Below are 16,684 nucleotides of genomic sequence, written 5' to 3' on the forward strand. Positions count from 1 at the left end.
ATTAGGTGAGAATTTGATTTTTCTGCTCTACTTAATAAGAAACATTTTGAAGAATATTTAAGACCAGCAATGAAATCATAGAACAGTTTAAAATAACATGGGACCTGAGAGAGAGAGAGTTGAATAAACAATTGAAACACAATATTAGTGCTAACTCCAAATTATAGAAGTAGTACATAAGACTGCAGGAGAGATCCATCAACACTGACTTGAAATGAACTCTGTGGAAAGTTACCATGAAATGATTATTTCTGGAGGGCAGTTACACTGAGTATCCATTTATTTTCACAGGCTTTATTTATTAATTAACCTAAAACAGGGGGGTAAGAATTAATTTTCTGAAATACTGTCTATTCCCCTTGAAATAATTCTCAGCAATTTGTGTGGGTTTCTTTACTTCACCCCAATATTGTGCATTATTTTAATAATCAAAAGTTAAATGTACCATAATGTATAGGTTTTTATTCATTTATTATTTTTTAAAAATCTTTTTTCTTTTCTTTTTTTGAGGAAGATTAGCCCTGAGCTAACATCTGCCACCAATCCTCCTCTTTTTGCTGAGGAAGACTGGCCCTGAGCTAACATCCATGCCCATCTTCCTCTACTTTATATGTGAGACGCCTGCCATAGCATGGCTTGACAAGCAGTTCATAGGTCCACACCTGGGATCCAAACTGGCGAACGCAAGGCTGCTGAAGTGGAGCGTGTGAACTTAACTGCTGCACCACAGGGCTGGTCCCGATGTATAGGTTTTTAAAAAGTATTTCTATTCAATAATAATTGAGCAGCCAGTAACTTTGGCATTATCCACTCATGCTAGAAATGTTAACTGACAAAAATTCTTTGCAAATTTAAGCTATTAGTATTTCAAGGGAAAAAGGGAAACTAGTCAATAGGTAGAAATAGATATAAGCATCAAAAGTTTTTTACTTATTTTTTTCACTACCAAGAAACTTAATGATAACTGAAAAGAAATGGCTTCTGATCTTCAGTTACATAAACAGAAAAATTTCTCTTACAAAGGATAAAAATGCAAAACAGAAACTTCTAACAAAAGGTAAATTAAATAATATATTCCATTTGTATTTCAAGAACAATTTGAGTCAAAAACGGATTCTGATTACTTCATTAAAAATAAAAACAAATTTCAATTACAAGAGTATTGTATCAGACAAGAAAAACAATCTAGAAAACTTGATAAAAGTTTCACCTTCAAGTTCTATAACTGTATTAACTAACATAGTACCTGAATTGGCCCGCTCCAAGAGTGTCACCTGTAAAAAGACTGTTTCTTGCATCTCTTAGATTTTCCCGAAGTTTCTTATCTAGTTTCTGAAAAATCAAATTTTATATTAACTGTTAAAGAATAGTTTTACAGAACTTTATATAGGATAATACATAACATGTTCTTAGATTCATAACCAAGAAACCTGGAATTTCTTTATAAAATAGCAATTCTAAAAGCTAAATATCTTAGCTTCTTTACTATTCAATATCATCATAACTTGGACTTGAAAAGACCAATGCCTTTTCTACTGTGACTCAGGCCTGATTTCATTAAGAAGTACTTTTGTTGAGTACTTTTACTATAGGTTCAGAAAACGCTCTGCCGTAATGACCGCTCCCATCTCCCCAGGTATGACTGTTGTACCAAGGAGGCTGTCTGTCTATATAGTAGTGGCTGCAAGAGTCTCCAGAATAAAAATGGAATACATGAAAGAAAACAGCTCTCCATGAGGCAATGATGCATTTGAGCTAATAAAACTCAAAAACATTACTGTATCTTCCTCCATCTTTCCACACCACTCACCCTCTTTCCTTTTCAATAATTCTGAAATTTCTCTAATCCTTTATTTATTTATTTTGCCAAGGAAGATTCACCCTGAGCTAACATCTGTTGCCAATCTTCCTCTATTTTGTATGTGAGTGGCCACCACAGCATGGCCACTGAGAGAAAAGTGGTGAGGTCCATGCATGGGAAACAAAGCTGGGTCACCAAAGCAGAGCATGCAGAGAGGCTACTGGGGCTGGCCCTCTAATCCCTTATTTATTTTTTAATCTTTAAAGCAAATCTCTGAATGCTCAATTTATACTGAATATTGTACTCCAGTATAGTGGGGCAGCAAAATGCACTACACCATTTTAAAAATGGTTATGATTATTAATAAATACTTGCTAGGGGCTGGCCCCGTGGCCGAGTGGTTAAGTTCGCGCGCTCCGCTGCAGGCGGCCCAGTGTTTCGTTAGTTCGAATCCTGGGCGCGGACATGGCACTGCTCATCAAACCACGCTGAGGCAGCGTCCCACATGCCACAACTAGAAGAACCCACAACGAAGAATACACAACTATGTACCGGGGGGCTTTGGGGAGAAAAAGGAAAAAATAAAATCTTTAAAAAAAATAAAAAAATAAAAAAATAAAAAAATAAATAAATAAATACTTGCTAAATGAAGTTAATAGTAAATGATTTTGGGGATCAAATATAAGTGTAAAATACTACTTGGAGAGACAAGGCTGAATGAGGAATATGCAGTGTAGTAAAAAAGAAACAGGGCTGGACTAGCACATTGGAGTAAATCATTTTATTCCATCACACAGAAGTACATGATGGTTACTTTTTATTTTTGGTGGAATCCCAACGTTATAAGATAAAAATATTTGCCTTTGGTAATTAATATATAATCCATAGCAATCATATACTTAACATAAACAAAAACACTTGAGGTGCTTATGGAAAACAACTGACACAGTATTATTTATCCCCGATGGATATTTGTGTGAACTCACCACTGCTACCATTTCTGCTGCTGTTCCTCTTGAACATCTGATTATAGGAACGGCACCTATTTTAAAAATACATGTTAGCAATAATTTCAGTTTAATAATTAAAATGGATACAGCCATGTGCCACATAACAATGTCTGAGTCAACAGTGGACTGCACATGTAATGGTGGTCCCATAAGATTAGTACCATATAGCCTAGATGCGCAGTAGCCTATGCCATGTAGGTCTATGTAAGTACACTCTATGACTTTCACATGATGACGAAATCACCTAATGACTCATTTCTCAGATGTATCCTTTCCATTAATGCATGACTGTAGTTATAAAATACACCAGCATCAAAAAATAACATACAATAGAGGTATACAATTTCAGGCTACAAACATAAAAGGACTTACAATCTTAAGAGTAAAAGCAATGTTTCAGAAATGGACCTTCTCATTTATAAAGAAAACATTAGGGAATGAGAAAAAGACTATTTTTATATGGTGTTGGCCCATCAGTGTCTCCAGATTTTTTTCAATGAATTGACTAAATCAGCATTTTGATTCCCTGCAGGCAGTTTCAAAGAGTAAGTTTACTCTCCACTCTCAGGGTTCACTTTAATGTGACTTAAAGGAAAAGAGCTTAGCTAATTTAGCAGTTTAGAATTGTTACTTTTTATTTTATAAATTAACAATGTAGGATTATAGTCCCTTTTTTAAAATACTAATTTGAAAGATAACAGAAAACACATTCTTCACATGATATGAAATGCTCCTAAAAGTTGGTTTCAATTCATTATCGAATCAACTCATTAGACCTCTTAATTTCTCTCTCTTTTTATTATTCTAAGTTTTATCCAAGGCTAAAAATGTAAAATGACAGAAAAAAATCAAACTGCACTAAAAATCTCATAAAACAAACTGAGAACATTGTAATCTTTATATGCTGAAATTGTTACATTTTAGATTCTATACAAAGCATGCTCAGTGAATTGCAAAAGTAAAAATGTGGAGTATTAGCAAGTTTTTAAAAACTTTGTTTTCTTCTGATGGCAAGTTATACATGCTTGTCACAAAAAATTCAAATACTATTAGATATGCATAAAGTTAACCCTCTTGATTCCAGCACCCCAAATGATCCCCACTAAGAATCAGATACAGAGGCTTTCACGTTATTTTCTACACAGTCTAAATAAGGGCGTTTGTGGAATGTATAAAAAACAAAAATAGGATATTATACATACTGCTCTTAAATTTGTTTTCTTTCATTTAACAATTTATTGCTGACATCCTTCTATGTCAGACTGGCAGCAATTTCAACTACTTCTTTGAAAAAATCACGTTCTGATACTCTATATAATAAAGGGAGAGCTACCACTTCAGTGGTCTTTATTTATACTTTTCTTTTTCAATCTACCCTAACTTTGAAAGTAGAGCATTAACCAAGCAAAAATAACCTTAAATGTCCACAATAACTCCTGCATTCAGCAAAATTTTGGAGATGGTGTGGGATGGCAAAATAGAAAGATTATGTCTGTTTAACAACTAAGAGTTGTATACACGTACTTTCTTTAAAAAAAAAACACCACCAACAACCCCATTTGAAGGTACTGAGAGCAATCAAAAGCAGGCAGAAAATGGAAGAAGGTAAAACTCTTCGAAGAAGAGATCTCCTTGAAAGGTGAGATTTACTTTTAACCAGCTTTCCTCCTGAGGGGACTTTCCAGTCTGCATGGCACACAGGACAAAGAGCTCAGGCAGAAAACAGAACACTTACTGAGCTGAGGAATCAAAGAATGGAGCTCAGGGCTAGAAATTAAAGGGAAAAATCCCTGAAAGGAGGGAGCCCCCAAATCTGCACACAAATTCTCCTCAAATTTTTGTCTTTATCCTAAACTATGCATGGTATCTCTCTTCCTTAATTTTCTCATTTATGAAATGGAGAGAAATTTTACTAATCTAATGAGAATCATTTTAACTGAAAGGTTTTAAGTGTCTGCAAAATTAAAGTGCAATTAGAGGGTCTCTAAACAGACCATTAGTAATAGTAAAGCATAAAGTCATACATTAGATACTAAACACAATGTAGCTGTAAGTAAATTTAGATGTTCCAAAGAAATGTTTAAAATTTTGAGAGTATAGTGGATTAGTATTATATGTAAATTTAGTATTTTCTGGAGGCCTGGGAGTTTGCCTGAATAGTTACCAGGCATATATCTCTCTACTCAGAAGTGTATTTGAAAATTTTCACAGTGACATATTAAAAGAAAATTAGCAGGCACATAGGCGAAGTCACCATCAAACCATTTAACTAATACATTAGAAAGTTACAATTACCAAAAACATCTAAAGAGACCACTCAATGGATCTACTAAATGCTAACTTAAGAGGATGAACTATATCAAATTATTAGAAGAATTATGTTTTTATACGGTACAAAATATTTTATCCCAACTCTGAAGAGAGAGGCTGTAGAGATCCAGATGGATAAAAGGGGATCATATTACAGTATAACAGATTAAAATGAGTTGTTAAATAATTTACTTTGAGGAAATAACCAGAAAGATTTGAAAACTTACCCAGTGTAACAAAAAAGCAGAAGAGGCTGTCAACAATTGTGTCCATAACAGTTTCCATTTCTGTGTCTGTTATATCTGGCCTGTTAATGGCTAAAATGACATAGGTAAAGGAGAAAAAAGTCACCAAAATTTATGCCTTGTCTTTATAAAACTCTTAAAATTATTACTAAACTCCTAATCAACAAGCAGTTTGGTAATATTTGCAATACTCAAACAAGGAAAATTTTTTATGCTTTAAACTCTAAGTGAATAAGTATCTATCAAAAATTATACTATCTCGAAGGAAAAAGAACAATATCAGCAGCAGTAATAAAAGTAGTATCAATTATCAGAGTAATAATAAGGAAAAAACCCCACCACATAAACTGTATAAATTTTTTGCTAGAGCAAACAGAAAATAAATATCATATTCCATAATGTTATTCATGAACACTAGATGGCCTCAAGAAATTATTGATCTTATTATCCAACTACTCCAGAAAAGGACAACACGAATCAATTACGGTAAAACGAACATCACTGATCATTTTCTTTGTATGGCAATAAGCCATATGAATCTCTCTTCTGATCTACTAGACTGTATATGAGTGGTTCCCAAACTTCAGTGGGTATAAGAATCACTCTAGGAGTATGAGACAAGAGCAGGAAGTTCCTCTAGATGCTATTAAAAATTAAAAGATTCTCAGCCATTTCCCCTAGGGATTCAATTCAATAGATTTGGGATAATTCGAAGAAAAAATTCTGACAAGAGCTTCAGGAGATTCTTGGGGTACATTCCAAGAAACACTGCTATGAAGACTGTCCTTGAGAGTCAAAGACCTTGCCTTATTCATCCTCCTAGCTCTCACAATACCTGGGTCCAGTGTCTAACAAGCAGATGTTCATCATTTGTCGAAAAGACTGACTGGACTAAAATATTATTTATATAACATTTTAAATTTCCCAACATCCTGAATGTGAAAACAAATATAAAATTCAATACAACCTGTGATTAGCATGAGAGGAAAGCAGAATCCAATTGGATATATGAAAGTATTTAAAGAAAGTAGGGTCCACGCAGACAACATAAAAACAATAAAGAACTCAACCAGGCAATACAGAATCTGGATGACGAAATATGATGCTACCTGGTGTCAGAGACTGCCATCTATATAAATCAGATGATGTAAATGGCATAAGGAGACAATGTGAATTATGTAAATTCAGGGGCCATAAACCCAGGGAAACAGTCAGTTCATTTAGTCAATAACTGGTACAGATAAAATCTATATGGAAGCCGCCAGCCTTTAGGTCCTATACCGTAGTCCTACACTTCTGAATGAGAACTAACCTGAACAGTCAAAAAACTGTGCATCAATAACCTTAACTCACTTGTGATAACAGCCTGGTTTGTCTGAGATAGTAGCCTGAGCGTAACTGAGACAATAAATCTGCTTCCTTTACTGGATAAATAAATTCCCAATCCACGTAAAGTAGGTGATACAAATCAAATCCATGGTATTAATATTTTTGATCTATGTTTAGAATAATCTGTTTAAGATGATTAGTTAAAGCACTTGTAATGTTGGAGAGGATGTGGTATAAAATTAGATAATGGTTAACAGCATTGTCTCTGGAGTGAGTGCCTGGGTTTAGTAACGTGGTGCTGCCATTTCCTTATCAAGTTACTTAATATCTGTGCCTCAGTTTCTTCACCTGGAACATGGAAATAATAATACCAACTTCACAAAGTTATTCTGAGGAGTAAATGAGCTTATATTGTAAAGTGTTTATAGAACAACCTATTATTATATTATTGAGAATCTGAGTGATTATGTGATTATACTTTAAAATTCATAAATTAAATTTATACTTTAAATAATTATTAATTTCAGACTTGTGTTTTTTTTTAAGTTGAGAGGCATAAGAAAACTAAATTTATAAGTACTTGATTGTTAGTGAACTTAGACTAACTATAAATTTAATTATTTTTAAGAACTATTTAAATATTAAATATCTGGACAGTTTTTGCTTGCCAGATTTATAAATTTGCCTGGTCTGGTATTTGAAGTACTTGAAAAAGAAAATTTAACATACTGAATTTATAAATGCAATTTAAACTTTAAGGGAATTTAACAAACTAAGTTTGCTGACTAAGCTTGTTAAATGGGACTGATTAGAATTTACTCTGTTCACTCTGTGGTAATCAATCCAAGAAAAAGTAAAGGTGCTTGTTTTTATGTAACCAAATTTATAAATAATATAATAAAATTTATAAGTTTAGCTTAAAGACTTAATGGAAACTAGGTTTTAAACATACAACTTAAATAAGTAGCTAATTAACTTAAAACTCAATTAACTGTAAATAGAATTCTGTAAATAATAACTACCATCGAAAATCTCTTACATGGGTAATTCAGCAAATATACCCTTTTAGGGATGTTGTTTAATTTCAATAAGAAAGCATGCAATGGAGCTCAATGAAACCAAAAGATTCATGTTCTCTTCTCTCAGGGAGCTTACCATCTGGCCCAATGTTTTACAATAGTGTACCACCGGCATTTTGGGCAGAACAATTTTCTCTATGAGCATGGCTTACACACTGCAGAACACCCAGCATCCCTAGCTCCTGGTCACTAAATGCTAGTAGCAGCCCTGGTAGTTGTGACAATTGAAAATGTCCTTATACATTTCCAAATGCCCCCTTAGGGGGATATACTCCCATTTAAGAATCACTGATTTTCTATTTACCCCCAAACATCTCAATTCTTAAGTAGCAAATTAATGAGTATTTCATTAATTAAATTGGCTAATCACATCTTCTATAGTTTACAATTTTCTTTAAAATATTCAATATAACTAATCAATGGGCATAAAGTTTTAGTTAAGCAAAATAAATAAGTTCTAGAGATCTGCCATATAACATCCTACCTAGAGTCAACCACATTGTATTGTACACTTAAAAATGTTAAGAGGGTAGATCTCATGTTAAGTGTTCTTATCACCACACCCCCAAATCAAAATAGACAATATAATATGGTGTGGGTGTATGCATGTGTATGTGTGTCTTTTAATTTTAATCTACATTCCAGGAATGGTCAGTTTACCAAAACTGGGAACATGAACTTCAGAGGTGGTTAGACAGCATTTGATCAACACCTACACTCAACCCCACTACTGCATGCACAAGCTGTAAGAATCAAGGGAATCTCACACCCTATATTTGAGAATGGCACTTCTACTTCATTCCCTAACACTACTACAGTAGCTGCTGACTCCTGACTGCTGTCTGATCTTGACAAACAGCAATACTAGCCAACCCTATTGAGTACTTTCTATGGGCTAGAAACTTTTCTAGGCATTTTACACATATTATTCCATTTAATTCCCAAAACTCTATGAGGCAGATAATATTATTACCCCCATTTTACAGATGAGGAAACTAAAGCACAGAGAAGCAAAGTAACTTGTTCTTGTCCCAATGTCAAAGTATTAGAAGATGAACTGAACCCTACTACTAAAATAGTGGCTTACTTACCATGAGGGAATCATTCATGAAAGTTGTTGCAGGCACCCTAAAAGGTCAGAGAATTGGTACTTCGCTGACCTCACAAAATGAGTTTATTAAATGTTGTTTATATGTGACAGAATTCAGGCTAAGACTTGTTTTTTTTGTGTGCTTTTAAAAATTTTTTACAGCTCTACTGCTGTAAACAAAGCTGGTTTTGGAGTGCACTAAACATGATAACATTTTTCTTTTTTTTACAGTATACTATTCGTTTTGTTAAGAATGAATTACAATATTCCTATTTTTACATACCACGATATGAAACAAGCTCCTTATTTTGATTACATAATACAAACATATCATCTTCCAAAGTAATGAAATTGAGATACTGATCAAAAACCTAGAACAAAAGAAAAGGTTTACAAATCAACTTTACAATATTGAAAGCACATCTAGTTTGACTTAATCTACCAATAGTAAAAAGGGAAAAGTTATAATTATATTCAAAAACTAAAAATTATACCAATTATTCTCGCCTAATTGGGCAAGAATGAGGAGGTTAATATAAAAAGCAATAAAAACAAGCCTTCGGGCAAAAAATTAAGGAGAAGAGTAACATTTCCAGAAAACAACACTTAAGAAGACAATAAAAATTTTTTTTAAATTGTGGTTGAGATGGGAATGGATATCAATTTTGAAGAAAAACCACAATTTCAATTTTTATATTCATTTTAATCACACTTTCCTAACAAAGTCATAGTAACTGTTTTTCCACTGTGAATGTTTATAAGTGGGGAAAAGTTATACTAGTTCTTCAGGAGTGCAAATTAGGAGAAAAATTTAAAAAACTAATTGAAATATATTAAATTTAGTTAAATAAATTGAAAACCATTCCTATTATTTTATGTAAAATTCATGATAAATTTTGGAAGACCAAGAACACTAAGACATAAGTCTTGAAAACTAATCAGAACTAGCAGTGGACTATCTAACCCTAAGAACGAAGACTCGATCAGTGGGAAAAAATAGCAAGTAAATGCATGGTTGTTTCATCTTTTATTTGCCCTATATCATTCCCTAGAATTTTCACTTACGTCTTATCCACATTCAAGAAGCACAAGGCACAAGAGGGATATAGCCAAGAATATATTTTACAGATTTATTTCTAACTAAGCTGAACCTGACTAAAAAGTCACTATGATGCAGAACTGCTGGCCTATTGTGAACTCCTCCTTTCTTATCTAACATCGCCTCTCTGGATCCTCTCTCCCAAGTAAGAAAAGATCTGGATGTAGTGTGGTGACTATAATGATTATAGATAAAACAATGTCAACATATTTTGAGTATAATTTATGACAACACAACTGTCATACTACTTCTAAGTTGAGCTAAAAAGATCATACAAATCCCAGCCTAAAACAAAAACTGATTTAGCTTTTTACTTTTGTCTCTCAAATTCACTAAATAATAGGTTCTTTAGTTTGGTTTATTTTACCTAGTTCAAGTCGAAGATAATTTACATTATGAGAATTCTTTCTAAAAGTATTGAGTCTAAATATTTCTTTGGTTGTTCCAGTCCTTTGTAAACTAGACACCTATGTTGATTAACAGGTTTCAAAATATTACTAATTTTACATTAACAAAATGTCATCAGCCAACCAAAATCTCTTACCTTGGCTACTTGTGCTACTGCACTAGCTGCTAATGCTGCATTTGCAATATCTTCCAGTTTACTTCTTGAAATAGCAGAAATAAAATTTAAATAATATGATTCATAGAGTTGATTTCGAAGATCCTATAAATACAATGAATACTTCATTCTTATAGGATAATATAAAGGATGACCACAAATAAAAATCTCTTAAATACTAGAACAGTAAGGTTTTGGAGGTTAATATACATATTTGAAAGACAGGTTATATAAATGACAACCAAAAAAAGTATCCCAAGAGAACAAAGTCATGAAGAAGTATTGTTTACTTGGTTACCAGATGCAACCAACATTTATTTTAATAATTAAAGTTATGATAATTATATTATCCATAAAATCCTATTAATTATAACACTGCATAAAATGGCTTTGAAATAGCATATCTGCATTTTTCTTAAAAATATCCAGAAGTGGTTCTCTTAAATAGTAAAATGCTTATTATATTTGGCAGACACTACCTTCTATTGCTCTGGTCATGTGATGATACAACAAATACTTGTTTCACTGTGCACAGACATGTAATAATTCCAATGACCAATTCCAGAAGTATTTCTTCTCAGCCATCCAAAAGTAGTATAATTTAAAGTTACGCAAATTCTTTCATCAAATTCACTTAATTTCTTAAACTCTAGGCAAACAGATATCTAAATAACCGTATTTCTTCAAATCAAAGATATTGTCAATTGTAACAGGCAACATTACTTTATGTAACACTAAGAAAGAATTAATGCTGCCAACAAACTTCTGTAACATACCATTAATTTTCAGACGCATCTGATTTCAGAGATGCTGAAATGTGAAAGACCAACACGGGTGGAGCCTGTGTGAGGAAGGCGGCTGAACAGGGCTGTGGCAGCAAAGGCTGGGAGATGGAGTAAAGGACCGAGGATGGAGGGACTGAGAGAACAAGCAAATATGCTGAGGATAGTGGGAGGCATGCTTCTCAATGTCAGAGCAAAGACTTACAAATTTGTAAATGGAAAATGAAAAAGCTAGAAGGAAACCTGTATTTCTGAACTGAGACACTTTTGGAGGTTATCTGTCTGACTATCTATCTAGAGAGATAAGCAGATTTATAGAACTAAATATAAATAGAAAAGTGTGTATATGTACATATGTATATTTTCTAGCTCTGTCCATTGAGAAGGCCTAAGAACTGTGAGACTCTAGTAGCAATGAGTACATCTAATGCCCAGACACTGATTTCTAAATACTGTTCTCTATAAAAAGCAACCAGGGCTGCTTAGACAAATGGCTGAATCTTGGGCTGGGACACAGAAAGTACAAGATGAGACTGGAACATCTTACTGTGCCAGAAAGTAAGGAAGTGGTGAAAGATTGATGAAGACATTTCAAAAGGACATAGAAGTTGAACAAAGTTGCAAGACACAAGATCAATATATAAAAGTTAACTGGCTATCTATACACTTGCAATAAGCAATCCTAAAAACGGAATTCAGAAAACAATTCCCTTCAAAAAAGCATTTAAAAAATGAAGGAATAAAATTTAACAAAAGAAGTGCGAAACTTGTATTCTGCACACTACAAGACATTGTTGAAAGAAATTAAAGATCTAAGTAAGTGGAAAGAGATCACATGTTCATGGATCAGAAAATTTAATATTACGATGGAAATACCGCCCAAACTGATCTACAGATTCAATGCAATTCCTATGAGAACCCCAGCTGGCATCTTTACAGAAACTGATAAACTAATCCTAAAATTAATATGGAAATTCAAGAGACTCAGAAAACCCAAATAACCTTGAATATGAAGTACAAAGTTGGAGGACTCAATTTTCCAATTTCAAAACTTGCTACAAAGCAAGAGCAATCAAGACAGTGTGGTAATGGCCTAAGGACAGACATAGAGATCAAAAGAACAGAGTCCAGAAACAAACCAATGTATCTACTGTTGATTAATTTTCGACAAAGCTGCCAAGACAGTTCACTGCAGAAAGAAAATCTCTTCAACAAATGATGCTGGAACAACTGAATAGCCACGTGCAGAAGAAATCAGCTGGACACCTACCTCATACCACATATAAAAAGTAACTCAAAACAGATCAAAGAGCTAAATGTAAGAGGCAAAACTATAAAAATCTTTGAAGAAAATGAAGAGATTTGGCAAGAGTTTCTTCAATATAATACCAAAAGCACAAGCAACTAAAGAAAAAATAGGTAAACTTAAAATTAAGCTTAAAACCAAAATTAAAAATTTTTGCACTTCAAAGGATGTCATCAAGAGAGTGAAAAGATAACCCAAAGAATGGGATAAAACATTTGCAATTAATATACTTAATAAGGGTCTAGTAACCAAAATAGACAACCCAATTAAAAACTAGACAAGAGATCTAAACAGACATTTCTCCAAAGATATGGAAATAGCCAATAAGCACATTAAAAAATGCTTAAAAATCATTAGTCATCAGGGAAAGGCAAAACCACAATGAGAGACCACTTTACACCACTAGGATGGCTACAATCCAATGTCAGATAATAAAAAGTACTGACAAAGATCTGGACCAACTGGAAGCCTCATACACTGCTGGAGGGAATAGAAAATGATGCAACCACTTTGGAAAACAGTCTGGCAGTTCCTCAAAAATTTAACCTTAGAATTATCATTCGACCCAGAAACTCCACTCCTAGCTGTTTATGGACATAAGAGAAATGAAAACACATGTCTACATAGAAACTTGTACACAAGTATTTACAGTAGCATTATTCATAATAGCCAAAAAGTGGAAGCAACCCAAATGCCCATCAACTGATAAATGGATAAACAAATTTGGTATATCTATACAATGGAATATTACTCAGCATTAAAAAGGAATAAAGTACTGATACACGCTACAATATGGATGAACCTTGAAAACATTACGCTAAGAGAAAAAAGCCAGATACAACAGACCATGTGTATGATTCCATTCATGTGTAATATCCAGAAGAGGCAAATACACAGAAATAAAAAGTAGCTTAGGGATGGGGTTGGGGTATCAGGGATGTAACAGCAGAGGTGATGAAAATATTCTAAAATTGATTATGTTGATAGTTGCACAACTCTGTGAATATACTGAAAAATCACTGAATTGTACACTTTGTACACTTTAAGTGGGTGAATTGTACGGTATGTGAATTATATTTCAATAAAGCTATTATAAAAAAAGGACAGAAGAAGGGACTGATAAATGATACCTTTTTTTTTTTGAGGAAGATTAGCCCTGAGCTAACATCTGCCCAATCCTTCTCTTTTTGCTGAGGAAGACTGGCCCTGAGCTAACATCCATGCCCATCTTCCTCCACTTTGTACGTGGAATGCCTACCATAGCATGGCTTGCCAAGTGGTGCCATGTCCACACCCGGGATCCGAACCGGCAAACCCCAGGCCACCAAGAAGCAGAACATGTGAACCTAACCGCTGCACCCCTGGGCCAGCCCCATAAGTCATACCTCTTTAAAAATGGCACAGTCGGGTTTACGTAGGGTGAAAGAGAAAGCTAGCCATCATTAGCTACAGAGGATACAAAATATGTGACTTTCATTAACAATTTAAATAGTAATTTGATTCAACAGTCAATAACACGTAAAGATGCTTGTTACTTGTGGTACATACTGTTAGCTACCTATCCAATATCTATTTTTCCCTTCTTCCTTGCTAAAAGAATTCATATTTCGTTTGGGGTGGGAATACACTCATCTAAATATCAACTTTTGCGGTATCCCTCAAAGCTAATTCTACCCAGTGAGAAATAAATGCAAGTCTTCTGGGAGTTTCTGGGAAAGCTTCGCTTTCTTGATCATAATGAACAGTTAGGGCTGGCACAGTCCACTTCCCCTTTTTCTTGCCTTGAACATAGATGTGATGTCTACAGTTACAGCTGCCATCCTGCATCCATGAAGCAACACGCAAGACAATGAAAAGGGACAAACCAAAGATGAAAGATCAGAAAGACAGAAGGAGCCTGTGTCTTTGATTACCCTGTAGAACTGCTGTGCCTGCTTGGGCTTCCTACTCTCAGACTTCCTATTATCTTAGAAAAACAAAATATTATTTTTAAAGCTAATATAGATAGGTTTTCAGTTTTTTAAAGCTGGATTCAGTCAATCAATATAAGCTTCCTCAGCCAAAAAATTTAAAAATTTTTCAGTCTATCTAAAATTCAAAGATAGTCTCAAAAGTCAAAGTAGGAAATTGGTAAGGGAATTTCTGATTTTTCGCACTGGACACGTAAGAATGTTTTTTTGAAAAAAATCTGTTTCCACATTCAAGGATGAGGAAAATAAGAACTCATGTTACCTGGCACATCCTGTCAATATTTTCTTCACTTGGCATTACAAAGTACACTGCAGGAACATCTGGAATAGGATCTCGATCAGAGTGCAGAAGCCTAAAAGATATAAAGAACACAAAACTCACCTTTTTCTTAGTCACTTATCTAAAAAGATAGTTTAAAACTGTATTTCTCAAACTAGAAGATCACCAGTTCAAGGACAGTGACCAGTACTCTAAAAGCTCTTGCTGCAACTAATCAGTTAATCCAGCTTTCTGCTTATATCAGTGCTACTATCATTTATTAGTAAGATCTTAATGTCTTCTTAATCTTCATTTCTTCTGCTCCAGTTGCCTTCTAATACGTCATGGTCAGACAGTCTCTTCTGCCAATATTCTCCTTGAATGAGAACTAAAGCACATTCAAAATCAATTTTATGCCCATTTTTCATAAAAGTATAGTAGGGGGAGGGTAAACAGGAGGAAAATGCAGTTCTCCATGAGAGGGAAAAGAGAAAGCTGGAGGAGTCTTCAGAAGCAGTAAAAAAATTTAACCATAAGGAAAATCAAATCTATATTTAAAACAAAGGGTATATGAATGCTTCCTTAAAAGTTTAAGATAATCTGTTTTTTTGTATTTATTGCTTCATAAGAGAAGGCACAGGAGATCACCTAAGCATCTCACACATTATATCACTTGATAGTTTTCTCTTTCTATAATTCAGGGAGTATGTGCATTCAAATATCCTAATATCAAATCACAAAATGTCTTTATTCTTTATTGTAAGATTTTACTACGCTTACATCAGGAAATATGACTGACATTCTATTTCTACAACATTCTAGTCATCCTTCTATAAGCAATATCCTACATACAATCTTCTGTATACTCACTTATGTATACATAATATTTTGGTCATCATTTTATAAAGAATAAAAGAGGCTCATCTTGCCAGTGAGTCTGCATTTAATAACTTCTTCCCATCTGTTTGGCTGCTGCTACTGACATCCGAAGGACTATAATGTGATGGTAGCCACTGGTTGCTGTCTTCTTATGCTGGCTGTCCAACTGCCTAAGGGGCAAAAACTACCATTTCATGTTCTGGAAACTTGTAACTATTGTTTCCTACAAAACAGCCTAAACCAGCTTGCAGAGTATAAAGTAACTGATGACGTGTTCTCCAGCAAGTGGGGAAGAATAGCCAAAGGCAGGGTGCACGTGAATTCACCAGGGTAGCTGTGTAATCTTTCCATGCTCTGGTGGCAATAGTAACAGGAAGGCATAGAGAATCCATGACTCTCAAACTGGCAGACTATGTGGACATCCCTTAGGGAAGTACTGAGTTAGTCCTCACTTCTGTTAGTCACTGTTACTGAGCCATTATGGTTCAGTAGACAAACGGCACAGAATTAGTGCTCAAGCAATCTGGCCACAACTCCACCATTACCTAGCTGTACAATCATGGGACAATCACTTAAACTTTAGTCTTTTCATTAGTGAAATAAAGGAGTTAAACAGTAAGGCAGCAATAGGAACCAATGTTTATTAGTAAATGACCATTTCCAACGATGGCTTCAAGCTAAACTTCAGTTCAGGTCATAAGAATTAACACATCATCCACCATAAATCTGTATTTTAAGTCTGACATAAAAATGAAAGGAAAAGCCTGTCAAATACCATATTTCATCAAACCTAAGGTGCTATCAATTTTAAAACATTATTAAAATAATTTCTATTAAAATTGGCAGAAAAATGCTGTCAAACTATAACATGGCATTAATTAGAAGACAGCTCTTAATTTCAGAAATATAAAGAAGTGAAAAGTACATTTTAGAATTAATGCAACATAATATTCTATTAATTTA

The 16,684-nt window shown here is 34.0% G+C and overlaps 1 protein-coding gene across 1 annotated transcript in view; it reads right to left on the bottom strand.

Moving 5' to 3' along the window:
- Positions 1 to 16,684, bottom strand: part of SCFD1 (sec1 family domain containing 1) — a 100,247-nt gene that overhangs the window by 75,694 nt on the left and 7,869 nt on the right. The window contains exons 4-9 of the mRNA XM_046653917.1: positions 14,846 to 14,936; positions 10,508 to 10,630; positions 9,148 to 9,235; positions 5,349 to 5,438; positions 2,788 to 2,843; positions 1,247 to 1,332 (exon numbers count right to left, since the gene is read on the bottom strand). Coding sequence (XP_046509873.1) covers positions 1,247 to 1,332; positions 2,788 to 2,843; positions 5,349 to 5,438; positions 9,148 to 9,235; positions 10,508 to 10,630; positions 14,846 to 14,936 — 534 coding nt within the window. The remainder of the gene's footprint in view (positions 1 to 1,246; positions 1,333 to 2,787; positions 2,844 to 5,348; positions 5,439 to 9,147; positions 9,236 to 10,507; positions 10,631 to 14,845; positions 14,937 to 16,684) is intronic.

The sequence above is a fragment of the Equus quagga genome, chromosome 2 (assembly GCF_021613505.1).
Source record: "Equus quagga isolate Etosha38 chromosome 2, UCLA_HA_Equagga_1.0, whole genome shotgun sequence".
Lineage (NCBI taxonomy): Eukaryota > Metazoa > Chordata > Mammalia > Perissodactyla > Equidae > Equus > Equus quagga.